Source organism: Alexandromys fortis, unplaced genomic scaffold (genome assembly GCF_014885135.2).
Source record: "Alexandromys fortis isolate MF-2015 unplaced genomic scaffold, M_Fortis_MF-2015_v1.1 scaffold_258, whole genome shotgun sequence".
Taxonomy (NCBI): domain Eukaryota; kingdom Metazoa; phylum Chordata; class Mammalia; order Rodentia; family Cricetidae; genus Alexandromys; species Alexandromys fortis.
The window spans coordinates 261830-274550 of record NW_026068132.1 but is presented as its reverse complement, the minus strand read 5'-3'; the positions used below and the strand labels follow the sequence as shown (position 1 = coordinate 274550).

The 12721-nt window shown below is 53.5% G+C and overlaps 1 protein-coding gene across 2 annotated transcripts; it reads left to right on the top strand.

Moving 5' to 3' along the window:
- The first annotated feature begins 2029 nt into the window (after positions 1–2029).
- Ajuba (ajuba LIM protein) lies at positions 2030–12503 on the top strand. 2 transcript variants are annotated; one of them, XM_050126212.1, is made up of 8 exons: positions 2480–3866; positions 6604–6705; positions 8352–8419; positions 8534–8596; positions 9717–9847; positions 9933–9984; positions 10657–10725; positions 11128–12503. In XM_050126212.1, the coding sequence occupies exons 1-8, from the start codon at positions 2828–2830 to the stop codon at positions 11251–11253; spliced, it is 1650 nt and encodes a 549-aa protein (XP_049982169.1). In that variant the 5' UTR covers positions 2480–2827; the 3' UTR covers positions 11254–12503. The 2 variants fall into 2 exon arrangements, with proteins under 2 accessions (XP_049982170.1, XP_049982169.1); XM_050126213.1 differs by lacking the exons at positions 6604–6705; positions 8352–8419; positions 8534–8596; ... (2 more) ...; positions 10657–10725; positions 11128–12503 and adding an exon at positions 5974–6597 and having other exon boundaries at positions 2030–3866.
- Positions 12504–12721: the final 218 nt, after the last annotated feature.

The following is a 12721-nucleotide window of genomic DNA, read 5'->3' as shown; positions in this document are numbered from 1 at the left end:
ACATACATGCAGAAAAACCACCAATGCACATAAAACAAAAAGTTAAAAAACAAAACCAATTAAATAACAATAAATTACTTTCAACTGCATTCCCAAAGGTCAAAACTTCTAAACATTAGATGTGTGCATACAGTTCAGAGATGACTGGGGGAACCCAAATCCTCATTCTGTCTGGAGGGGGGGTGGGGTAGGACCCTTATCTTGGTTTTAAGAGGTTGCTCCTAACAGGTTGCAAACTGATACGTTACCTCATTACTAATGTTTCCAGCCTGGGAGGAAATTTTCAAGATGAGAGAAAAGCTGTAGGCTTGACCAGGGACAGGCCGACTATCTGGGAGATGAGCTGTGGGAGAAAATGCAGCTTTTACAAAGAAACCACCTTCCCGCTTTCTGTGTTGTTTGACGTGGTTTGGAGACACCGCTAGCCCTAGCTGGTCTAGAACTGGCTGAGTAAGCCTGGCTGACCTTGAACTCACAGAGATCCTCTTGCCTCTGCCTGCCTCCTGGCTTTATTTGTGTGTGTGTGTGTGTGTGTGTGTGTGTGTGTGTGTGTGTAGAGAGAGAGAGAGACAGAGAGAAAGACAGAGAGAGAGAGAGTGTTATGTAGCCCAGGCTGTCCTAGAAATCACTACATAACCCAGAATGACTGACCTCAACCTAGTCATTCTCCTGATTCAGACTTCTAAGTGTTGTGAATATATTCCTATGGTCACTGAAATTATATAAGGTGTCCAAAATATTTAGATGAAAATAATACAGTTGATTTGTGTGTGTGTAATCTTCATAGTACCAAATACAAAAGGAAGCTGGGTGTAGTGTATACCTTTAATTCCAGCACTTAGGAGGCAGAGGCAGGTGGATCTCTGAGTTTGAGAATGACTTCCAGGGCAGCCAGGAGTACACAGAGAAACCCTGTCTCCAAAGGAAAAAAAAAAATGAAACAAAATAAAACAAATAAACAAAAAACTTCAAATGTTTTTCTTATAAGAAAAAAAGCAAAGAAAGAAAATTTTCACCACTTCCTATCTTCTACCATCCCATACACTATTTTGGGTAAAAATCAACTGCCTGGTGTTCAGTTTTAATCAAGTGCGTCTTCTTTATTTTATTTTTTCCAAGTCAGGGTTTCTCTGTGTAACAGCCCTGGCTATCCTGGAACAATCTTTGTAGACCAGGCTGGCCTCAAACTCACAGAGATCCATCTGCCTCTGCCTCCCCAGTGCTGGGATTAAAGATGTGCACCATCATGCTTGGCAAATATTTATTTTTATGTGCATTGGTGTTTTTTGCCTGCATGAATGTGTGTGTGTGTGTGTGTGAGAGAGAGAGAGAGAGAGAGAGAGACTGTTGTATTCCCTGGAACTGGAGTGCCAGACAGCTGTGAGCTGCCACGTGGGTGCTGGGAAGTGAACCCGCGTCCTCTGGGAGAGCAGCCAGTGCTTTTAACCGCTGAGCCATCTCTCCAGCTCTCTGTCCTTACTGGTCATTATCTCCTCTTTCCCTTTTCCACCCTGATCACTTATATCTTCTATTCCCTCTAAGTTAATACATTTTCCCACCAACCTCTTGTGGCCAAGCCATGGGGGATGATCAGAGTTAGTGTATGCTTGCCTGAAAATCACACTTTTGATCTCTAGCCACCTAAAATATTTACCAAAAGTTTCACTTCCCAACACCAGGGGGTGTCTCTCCCAGTCTCTCTCTCTCTCTCTCTCTCTCTCTCTCTCTCTCTCTCTCTCTCTCTCTCTCTCTCTCTCTCTCTCTCTCTCTCTGTCTCTGGTCTCCCTTAGGAGTGCATTAGTCCTAAACCTTTTCCTCTGTGCTGTTAGCACACACTAAATCTTTCTCTGTCCCCCTTGAGGCAGGGATCAGCCCCAACCATTTTCCCTGCACCTTTTCACAGGAGCACATAAATCTTGTATCCTCCCACTGCACCATCAAAGAACCGTGGGTCCAGAAAATTCTTTTTATTGTAGTTTATCTGTGTCATTCAGGCTCTCAGGACCAACTTGTCCTTTTCCTGTTGTAAGAATCCGTCGGTCCCTGCAGCTCCCACATTCGTGCCTGTGATTCATATCCTCTCAGAGCTATCTTTACACTCAGGTCTCTGAGCCTCCTTTATAGTCTCCTCTCATCTTCCTGTTATGGTTTACCTCCCTATCCTGTGCCATCTCTCTCCATCTCCCCCTCAGTCCTCACGTCTTGATGTCTATGTAGAACATGCCCTTCTTCCCATCATTGATGGATACATTCCACAGTGCCCCTCCGCACATTCCAACTGTAAACAAAGAGTTCCCTTTCACTCATCCCCTGAACTCTTTCCTGTTCTAACTCTTGAATCGTATGGTCGCAGCTGCCCAGTCTGCCCCTTGACTTTTCACGTCCTGCCGGCGGCCCTCCACCTCGGAGGCAATGTCCTTCCTGTGATGCAGAAATCCTTGCGCGGACACTCCAACCCCGGGTGCACACCGCGCTCCGCCCTTCCCGGAAAGTAGATCCGGCTAGGCAGACAAAAGTTTGGAGAAGTTGGGTCGGGGCGAGTGAGAGCCAGGGGGGCGGGCCGGCCGGCAGGCGGGCGGTGGCGCGAGCGGACGCGTGGATTAGAGGACGGCTGCTGCCTGCCGTGGGCCCTGCCTGCCGCGAGCGGACCCTCTTGCCGGGGCATGCTTCGGGATCGCGGGAGCCCGGCACCTGGGCCGCCCGCTGAGCCCTCGTGCGTCTCTTGCACCCCGGGAATCCGAGACCCGGGGAACCCAAGCCCGGCCTTGGGCCTTAACGCTGCAGCGTGCCGGGCGGGGAAGGGGCTGCAGGCCCCAGATCCGAGGGCATGGAGCGGTTAGGGGAGAAAGCCAGTCGCCTGTTAGAAAAGTTGAGACTCTCGGACTCCGGCAGCGCCAAGTTCGGCCGCAGAAAGGGCGAAGCGAGCCGGTCTGGGTCTGATGGGACCGCCGGAGCAGGCAAGGGGCGCCTGAGTGGGTTGGGGGGACCTAGGAAATCAGGACACCGAGGAGCTAATGGGGGGCCTGGGGATGAGCCTTTGGAGCCGGCCAGGGAGCCAGGGTCCCTGGACGCCGAGCGGAACGCTCGCGGCTCCTTTGAGGCGCAGCGCTTCGAAGGGTCCTTTCCTGGGGGGCCTCCGCCCACTCGAGCCTTGCCGCTACCTCCGTCGATGCCTCCTGATTTTCGGCTGGAGACCACGGCCCCGGCCCTCAGCCCTCGCTCCAGCTTCGCCAGTAGCTCGGCCAGCGACGCGAGCAAGCCGTCGAGTCCCCGGGGCAGCCTGCTGCTGGACGGGGCGGGGCCCGGCGGAGCCGGAGGTAGCCGGCCGTGCAGCAACCGGACCAGCGGCATCAGCATGGGCTACGACCAGCGCCACGGGAGCCCGCTGCCCGCGGGGCCGTGCCTATTCGGCCTCCCCCTGACTACTGCCCCGGCGGGCTACTCCTCTGGAGGGGTTCCGTCCGCCTACCCGGAGCTCCATGCCGCCCTCGACCGACTGTGCGCTCATCGGCCTGTGGGGTTCGGCTGCCAGGAGAGCCGCCACTCGTACCCCCCAGCCCTGGGCAGCCCCGGAGCTCTAGCCGGAGCCGTGGTGGGAACAGCGGGGCCCTTGGAGAGACGTGGGGCGCAACCCGGACGGCACTCAGTTACGGGCTACGGGGACTGCGCCGCAGGGGCCCGTTACCAGGATGAACTAACAGCATTGCTGCGGTTGACGGTGGCTACCCACGGTGGGCGAGAAGCCGGTGCCCGTGGGGAACTCTCGGGGATTGAGCCGTCGGGTCTGGAGGAGTCCCCTGGTCCCTTCGTTCCAGAGGCCTCCCGAGCCCGGATGCGGGAGCCAGAGGCCAGAGAAGATTACTTTGGTGAGTTGGAGAGATGAGGCTAGCTAGGGACCCGAGAGACCCGATAACGCGTGCGGTTTCCCAACACCCCGACGGTCCAAAAAGCTTGGGGTTTCAGGCGGAGACCCCCGACTAGAAAAGAGGCCTTAGGGATGGAAGAGGACCGACCCTAGAACACTTGCTCGTCCCTGCCAGGTTTTTAATGGGACCGGGCTACTGATCCCTGACAAATTCAATTCTGGTTTTCTTGGGGGTCTCTTTTTTTTTTTTTTTCAAGCGTCGGAGCACCTAGGCTTGTCGCAGTAGGAGGCCTTGTAAGGAGGAGGCGCTGCGGGGCCCGGAGAGCATCCTCCCGCGCCCCCCTCGCGGCTGGGCTCCTGCAAGCTCCGGCGTGCCGCGCCCCCACCCGCTCCTTGCTCCGCCCGTAGGAATTCAGGGAATGCGCGGGGGGCGGGGCGGGCGGCCGCGTGCGTGCCGACTCCTGCCCTGGCGCTCCAGGTGCCGTGGGCGGCGCCCGCCAGGCGGAGGGGTGGGGAGCTTGGGCTCGCGTTGGGGGATGTTTGCTAGCTCCGGCGTAGTCGTGGCTGCTGTCGGGGAAATGGAATCTGGGTGGGAGGCCTGAACTCCCTAGAATGGAAAGAGGGCACTCAAGTCTTGTCCTGGTGGTGAGGTGTGTGCCGGGGGCCTTTTAAAATAGGCCGGTGTTAGGAATATTCTTATGTCAGTATTACAGCGAGTACCTACCAGCCTGTTTTCCCCAGCCTCCGAAAGTCTGGGCAAAATGAATGACCGCTTGGAGACCATTACCCCTGGATAGATACCTGCTTTGCGTGACTACCAGGCGTTACCTGACTTTGAGTACCCCCTAATCTTGACCATCATTCAGGAAGAAGTAGCTCTACTTCCCTGCTCCTGTTGAAGAAACCTGGCCACGGCCTCTTCTCCACTATTCCTTTCAAGAAGTAGTGATCGGTTGTTAAAGCTAGGCGGTGGGGTCTTATCAAACTCCACAGACCTTACTGAATTATATAATGCAGTTCTGATTTGAATCGGCAGGAAACTCACTCCTGACTCTGGGGCTTTCAGGTTTTCCGGGGACCTTCTGTTCCCCACCGTCCGTGTTCCCCCTCTGTTCCACACCCCTTTCCCCATGGCTAGAAATATGAACAGAGAGAAGGATAATTGAAGTTCAAAGGTAGTACCGAGGTGGGCTGGAAGGGCCTGAGAATTCAGCGCGCTGTCGCGCGCGCGCACACACACTTTTTGACTTACTCGGGAAGGGGGGTGGTGGGGCAGAGCAGATGATCTAAATCACTTTGCTCAAGGTAAACAGTGGCGATGTCCATTTAACAATTTCTTTTGGAGACCCACGAGAGAGCTGGAAAAGAAGTCTCATTGGCTAAACCCTCAGAGCCCACAGAAAGCACGGACGGTAAAATGGCAGGAAGACGCTAGGTGTGGATGGTCTGTGAGCGGAGGTGAGGCAAACGTGCCCGAGCAGCTTCCTCTTTCCACAGTGTCCGTGGCTCTCACGGGACCCCCGGCATGGCAATCTTGGGCAGATTCCTCTGGTCATGAGAAAGGAGAACACCTTCTGAACTCAGAGATGAGGCCAGGTTGCCGCGACAGAGCCCCTACAGTAAACTGGCTTAGTAGTAACCTTCTGCTTTTACTGTTGTCTCTAGTTAGGGGGCCCTCTTGGCTTCAACTCTGCCCAGCTGCCAGAGGGTGGGAACAGGACAGGCCCGGGCCCATCAGTTGCTGCAGCTGCCGCACCAGCTCCCAAAGCCCCTGGGCAAAGACTGGGATGGGCCCCGACAGGCAGGGAGTGTGGCAGTTGCCGAGGGGGAAAGGTGGGGCAGGCCCGTTGGGATCTGCTCCCCAAAGACAGGTCTTAGCCCTCAGTCATGGGCCTGGAATTGGGGAGTGGAGGGAAGGAAGAACACACCCAGGAAAGGCTGGTTCCAGAGCCAGGTGTATGCCTGTTAGTGGAGAGTCCCGGGGAAGAGCAGCTAAGCCCTGATTCACGTGTCAGGAAGGCCATGATATGGTCTGCCACACTCCCATGCCCCATCCTATACATTCCTGGCCCCTGAAGCTTCAGTTGTGTTTTTATTGATTTCCCTAGAGGACTGTTCACAAGGCCCACTGGCACAAAAGACCTTCTCGTGGGCCTGGATTGCTTTGGAATCTGGAATTTGGAATCTGGAAGTTTCTCCAGGTGCCGCTGAACCCGTGTGCTGGCATCTCCATCGCCCACTGCTTCTCGCTCGCTCGTCCCAAAAGAAACAAAGCATCTTGAACAATTTTTTTTTTTTAGGATTGGTTTCTGTGCTAAGCGCAAAATAGGTGTTCAGAGAATTTCCACTAATTAAGAAAGAAGATCTGCCTATTTTTTCCTTTCTTCTTCATCTTCAAACAGGTCTCGTGGCTTCAACATAGGTTTCAGCTGTTGTGTAGCCTAAGTAACCTCAAGCTCCCGGTCCCTCTCGCCTCTGCCTCCTGACTGCTGGGTTGCACTGTGCACTATCACAGCCACACAGCCATTTCCTTGGTGCCAGGGGTGGAACCTGGGCTTTACACATGGGAGGCAAGCATTCTAAAGTCGAGCTTGCGTCCCGTTTCTGGTTGCCCTCTCTTCTCAAAAGCTAAGGGAGCTGTGCCAAAGTCAGTCAAGCACATTTGAGCAAGCTTGGGGTGCCTAGATCCGTGCTGAGGAAGGGGGGGGGGGAGCCACTGACCAGCTCTTCCCTCGCAGGCACCTGCATCAAGTGCAACAAAGGCATCTACGGGCAGAGCAACGCCTGCCAGGCCTTGGACAGCCTTTACCACACCCAGTGCTTTGTCTGCTGCTCCTGTGGTGAGTGCACCTGCCGCAGCCCCCTCGCCCACCCCCTACCCCACCCCCGCTGGACCCTTTCATGGAAAGGAACACCTGTCAGGCCCCGCAGCTGCCCTAGCTCCTGCATGTCTGTCTGAGTGCTACCTGACTTCCCTCCCTGAGCTGGGTCTGCTTTTTGGAGTTCTCTTGTCTTACGGCCTCCTCTCTTCTCTGAACCTCCCTTTTTCTTGTGCCTCCCTGCTGGCCCAGCCTTGGGCTCCCGCCCCACCTCTCCTCGGTGAGGTTTGGTCTTGGGGCAGCAGAGTTGCCTGGGGCGACAGTGAAAGACTGGAATGTGGGAAGGGCGGGTGTGGGCTGGGGGAAATGGGTAGCTGGTGGGGGGGGAGGGAGGAGGGTTTTCTCTTGGCTGGTCAGAGTTCAGCCACCTCACTAGAGTGGAGGCCACCAGGCCATGCCAAGCTGATGACATCACACTCCAGGAATGTCTGCCGCTGCTGTTAGCTCAGGAGGCCCTCTGTGGGGGTGCTCCCCCTCACCACACCCTCCCTCACCTCTCATTATCCCTTCTCCACTGCTTACCCATTCTGATTCTTTGGCTAACCCTGTAATCTCCTATCTCTGCCTGTCTGACTCCAGCGCTCAGCTTTTCTCTTCCTCCCCCAGCTTCTGCCTGCATCTCTCTGGGCTGTTCTGGCTGTCCTTTTCATTGGGCCTCTTCCGGGTATGTCCTCTCCTTTGGTCTCCCAAGTCATTTAAGTGAGCTTTTCTAGCCGACGGGACTCTCCCCCACCCCCACACACCTTGCTTATCTGTGACCACTTAGACCTTAGGGGGTATCTCTGTGGAAGGTGGTCTGAAGGGAAATGATCCACCTGCCTCTGACCCTAGGGACGCCTGCATTCCTCTAAGCTCCAATACAAAGCGGTAACTCCCAGGTGTCCTGACCGCCATAGGGGCAGCATGTGGCAGGAAGGAGCTAGACAGATGTGAGAGCCAGATACCGACTGGAACAAAGGAACCTAGGTTAGAGGTCCCAGAGAGCAAGGTCTGGAAAGGGTGCTCAGGCAAATAAATCAACCTGGTCTGAGGCACCAGCCTGCCTGACTTTGGCTGGGCCCTGAGGAGGTGTGGGAAAGCAGGAGCTAGAGGAGCAGGGAATAGAAAAGTTGTTGGGGGCACTGGAGAGATGGCTCAGAGGTTAAGAGCACTGACTATGTTCTTCCTGAGGTCCTGAGTTCAATTCCCAGCAACTACATGGTAGCTCACAACCATCTGTAATGAGATCTGGTGTACTCCTCTGGAGAGTATATGCAGACAGAACACTGTATACATAATAAATAAAAACCTTTAAAAAAGAAAAAAGGGAAAAATTGTTGGAGCTACAATGAGACCAAAGCCAATTAATTGTATTATATGGGATTTTTCCTTTTTTTTTTTTTTTTCCTCTTTGAGGCAGGCTTTACTATATAGGCCAAGCTGACCTTAAATTCTTGATCCTCCTGCCTCAGTCTCCACATGTACATGGTGTTTTTGTCTGGGAAGGAAAACTAGACAGTTAGAAGGGAAAGCTGTCTTGTGCAGCACTGGGGAGCAGGGACCAGAGGCGGAAAAGCCCTGCCTGAGGCCCCAAACCTAGGCTCCAGCCCCTTCTCTGCTGCTCCTAGGACGGACTTTACGCTGCAAGGCCTTCTACAGCGTCAACGGCTCTGTCTACTGTGAGGAAGATTATCTGGTGAGCCAGGAGCGTCGCTCTGCCTGACTCTGGGACAGTCTTGGGTGGTGGCCCACCCGTTGGGTTGGGTTCCATCATTTTTCATCTTGGTGACACCTTTTGTCCCTTCTCCAGTTTTCAGGGTTTCAGGAGGCAGCTGAGAAGTGCTGTGTCTGCGGCCACTTGATTTTAGAGAAGGTAAGATGCACCTCAGCTGAGACCTGGCCATGAGGGGAAAACTGGTGGCTTCGTAAGCATGAGAGAAGGTGGCTGAGGGACCCTGTCACTAGTGATCCATGTTCTCACCGTTCGTCCCCAGTCCTGTCCTGCATTGCTACCCCTCTGCCCATGAGAGCAAATCTGTAACCCTAGTCTCACCCTGCTGGGCCTGTGATTTGTTGTCCCCCCCCCCCACACACACACCAACTGTACAGACACAACCTGCCCTCCAGCCTGAGCTAGGTGAGCAGGCTCCCTTTTCTGCTACTGGCTGGAGGCAGGTAGAGCTCTGAGTTCGAGGCCAACTTGATCTACAGAGTGAGTTCCAGGACAGCCAAGGCTGTTATACAGAGAAACCCTGTCTTGAAATCCCTCCCCGCCACACAAAAAAAGGGCTCAAATTAGATTGGCGATTTTTGTTTCTTTGATTTTTGTTTTTCGAAACAGGGTTTCTCTGTGTAGCTTTGGAGCCTGTCCTGGAACTCTCTCTGTAGACCAGGCTGGCCTTGAACTCACAGAGATCCCACTGCCTCAGTCTCCCAAGTGCTGGGATTAAGGGGATGTGCTGCCACTGCCCAGCTAGATTGGTGATTCCTACCTATGGCCATCTAGTAGATACCTGGGAAGGGTTGAAAAAAATAAATAAAAATTTTGGCACCTACCTCAAGTTGTAATAAAAAGTTAGGTGTGGCCGGAGGCGGCAGTTGTGTTGGTTGAGCGAATGCCTTACGTGAACAGTCTTGGGTTCCTCTTTCCTTAGCACCATACATCCCAGACGTGGTGGTACACGCACGCCTGTTACTTCAGTTTTCTGGAAGTGAGGCAAGAGGGTCTAGAGTTCAAGGTCATCCTCTGTCACATAGTTTTAAGGCCAGTCTAAGATACATTTGACCCTGTCTCCAAGAAATGACAAAAATCCACAGGCCTGGAAGTTTCTGAGACCTTTGTTAGAATTTTTTTCTGCCTTTATTTTAAGACTCCTTGGTCCCCTCAAATTATGTAGCATTCTTCTAGGAGGACAGGAGGGGGTTGGAACATAATGGGTAGCTGAAGCCCAAGACAGAACGGAGACTGATCCTCCTCCCACCCTGCGAGCCAGATTCTACAGGCCATGGGGAAATCCTATCACCCAGGCTGCTTCCGATGCATCGTTTGTAACAAGTGCCTGGATGGCGTCCCCTTCACAGTGGACTTCTCCAACCAGGTGTACTGCGTCACTGACTACCACAAGTGAGTCTGCCCTGGGGGGCGGTAAGATGTGGTCCTGGGCCCAGGGATCCCTCAGCCTCAGCTGATCAGTGTTCCTCTCTTTCAGAAATTATGCCCCAAAATGTGCAGCCTGTGGACAACCCATCCTCCCCTCAGAGGTCAGTGTGTCTGAGTTCCACAGGGCAGCCAGTACTGCTGCCTCATGGGAAGAGATGGGGACATGCAGCCTGGCCTCCCTTGGGAAGTGGTACTTCTGAGGAATGTACATTCCGGAAGATTCCCGTGTGACTCTGCTCTTGGGGTCACCACCCTGACCTAAACTTCCGGACCCAGGCATGTCCGATAGTCTTGCTGGGCCTGGGCTCCGTATCTTCTGTCCCTGTCCAGAGTACAAGGCTCTCAAGGTCACCAGATACAGGGACTGACATTATCCTTCAGCTGGTAAAAATGGGGTCAGAGATTCTTTAAGCTGTGTGTGGAGGAGGTATGCCTAGGAGAAAAGCCAAAGGCCTTTTTCTTAGACTGACGTGTGCCCAGCTCCTCCCCGCTTTCCCTGCTTCTCTACACACATGAGGAGTAGGGAAGGCCCCGCCCCTATATAGAGGGCGAGCTGAAAGCATGGAGGCTACTGTCCTGGAACAGTGCTGTGGTTAGGGGTAGCATTCTGGTAGGAGCTGCTAAAAACATCTCAAAGCTAGATGGGATTGTGTCGAACTGCAGAGAGGCCTTTGTAGGATCTGCCTGTTGGAGCGGGAGGGTTTCTGTGGATGGGACGGTGACTTCGGGGACACTATGCTGCACTCACCCCCGTGGGGCTCTACATGTTTCAGGGCTGTGAGGACATTGTGAGGGTGATCTCGATGGACCGTGATTATCACTTTGAGTGCTACCACTGTGAGGTCAGTATCGGTGTTCAGGGCTGATGGAGGGAAGTTGGGGTTTGGGAGGGGAACTGGGCATCTGTGGAAGTGATGCAGGACACTGTTGTGACCTGTGTCCAGTCTCTCTTGTCCTCTAGTAGCTACTCTTCCTGGTCCTGGTTGTTGATGTGGTTTTGAATGTGGCTTCCCCAGAGTGAACTGCCAGCTGGAGGTGGAGCTTGTGCCATTGTCTCTGCAAACAGCAGCGACCCCTGGTGTCCAGGCGGGGAGGGCTTCCTGCGTTTTTTGCTTCCACCCTCCCTGCCTGGCCACCATCTCCCAGGCGTTGGCTAGTATGACACTGAGCAGGACAGACTCCCAAGATGGCCTCAGTGTGGGGGGAAGCCTGGGCTGTTGTGAACTAGCGGTCTTCTTCCTTAGGACTGCCGCATGCAGCTGAGTGACGAGGAAGGGTGCTGCTGTTTCCCTCTCGATGGACATTTGCTCTGCCACGGCTGCCACATGCAGCGACTCAATGCCCGGCAGCCCCCTACCAACTATATCTGAGCTGTAGTTTCTGCTGCTCTGCCATCACCACTGTGGAGAAATGCTCTGGCCAGCCGAGGCGAGGAATGCACTCTGCAATCCTTGTGAAGAGGTCTCTGGGGAGGCCCCAAAGGCCAGAGACCCAAAGATCCTAACATTCCAAATAGCCTTCTGATGGCCAGGAGGGTGGACTGGCCTTCGTCGTGTGCCGCCTGTGCCGCCGCGGTTGCCCCAGCACACACGGGCGGTGTCAGGACTTTCTGAACATTGGGTTCTGGTGTATATTTCCAGTATATGTTTCTGTAGAAGTCGAGCAACGTTCCAGCGCTGGCTGGATCACACCAGGGGGCATCACAAAAACCACCCCCAGTCTGTTGGACCCAACGGAAAGGGGTCAGCCAGGCCTTTCCCACAGTGTCCTGTCTTTGTGTGCATGAAGGGCTGGAAGCCCTGGACTCCATGATAAGTCATTTCTCAGCTGTCTCCCTAAGGACTAGAGAGCTCCCCGTCTGTCTGCTGGGATGGGGACCAGCTCTGGGGGGGCCTGCTGCCTGTGTTGCCTGTTTCTCAGGGACCTGGGGAGGCTGAGTAGGGCCTGTCCTTGGTTGCTGTTTTTCTCAGTTGCTAGACATAATGAGCAGGTCTCTGTGTGTGATACTTTCTGGGTGGGATGTCCAGGAAGCTTCAGGCTAGCCCCACTGCGGTTTAAGTGCACTGAGCCCTCTAGCCCGGCATACGTGGATACATTTGTATCCATGTGTGCAGCCCCCTCTGCAACCCCTTTTTTTCTCAGGTGACTTTTACACTTAGTTCCCTAGCAGTAGTTTATCATTTGAGGTCCACCTCTTAAAGGGATCGTGCATTGGATCTGCTACAGCCCTACAGCTCGAGGCTTTGGGGAAGCTGGAGAGAACAAGATGGGTTTGACTTGGTTCTAGTCTGATTAACTGAAGCTTGAGTTCACCCGAGGCCGATGTGTTAAAGTTAAGTTCGCTTGTTGGCTGAAAGTTCGGTTCATTTGTTGTCGAGAGCTCGGTCCCCTTTGAGTGTTTCTGTAGTCGTCTAAGTGTGCTGTTCTTTGCATTGCACTGAGCACTCAGTGTTTCTGCCTGTCCGTCAAGAGTACTCCAGTTATTAGCACCCAGCATTTACCAACCTTGTGGCACTTTGTAAGTGATCAGTCTGCTCCCTGCCTCCGTGGGGGTCTTTTCCTGCTTCTCCAACACTTAAAAAAAGTTTAAATCCTAGCAATAAATAATAATTGGTATGGATATTTAGTGAGTGTATTGTGTTTGTTTCTTACTTTGGTATTTGTTATAAGTTCATTTATCAATATGCCTTGAAGATGTAAGGGAGCCGGGTGGTGGTGGCGCACGCCTTTCATCCCAGCACTGGGAGGGAGGCAGAGTCAAGGCCAACCTGGTCTACAAAGCAGGTTCCAAGACTGCTGTTATACAGAGAAACTCTGTCTTGAAAAAAAAAAAAAAAA

Bases quoted from the DNA above. Each gene is read 5' to 3' on its own strand.
- Ajuba (XM_050126212.1), top strand. From the start codon at position 2,828: ATGGAGCGGTTAGGGGAGAAAGCCAGTCGCCTGTTAGAAAAGTTGAGA. The intron at 8,420-8,533 runs GTGAGCCAGGAG...TCCCTTCTCCAG, and splicing joins ACTGTGAGGAAGATTATCTG to TTTTCAGGGTTTCAGGAGGC. The intron at 9,985-10,656 runs GTCAGTGTGTCT...TACATGTTTCAG, and splicing joins AACCCATCCTCCCCTCAGAG to GGCTGTGAGGACATTGTGAG.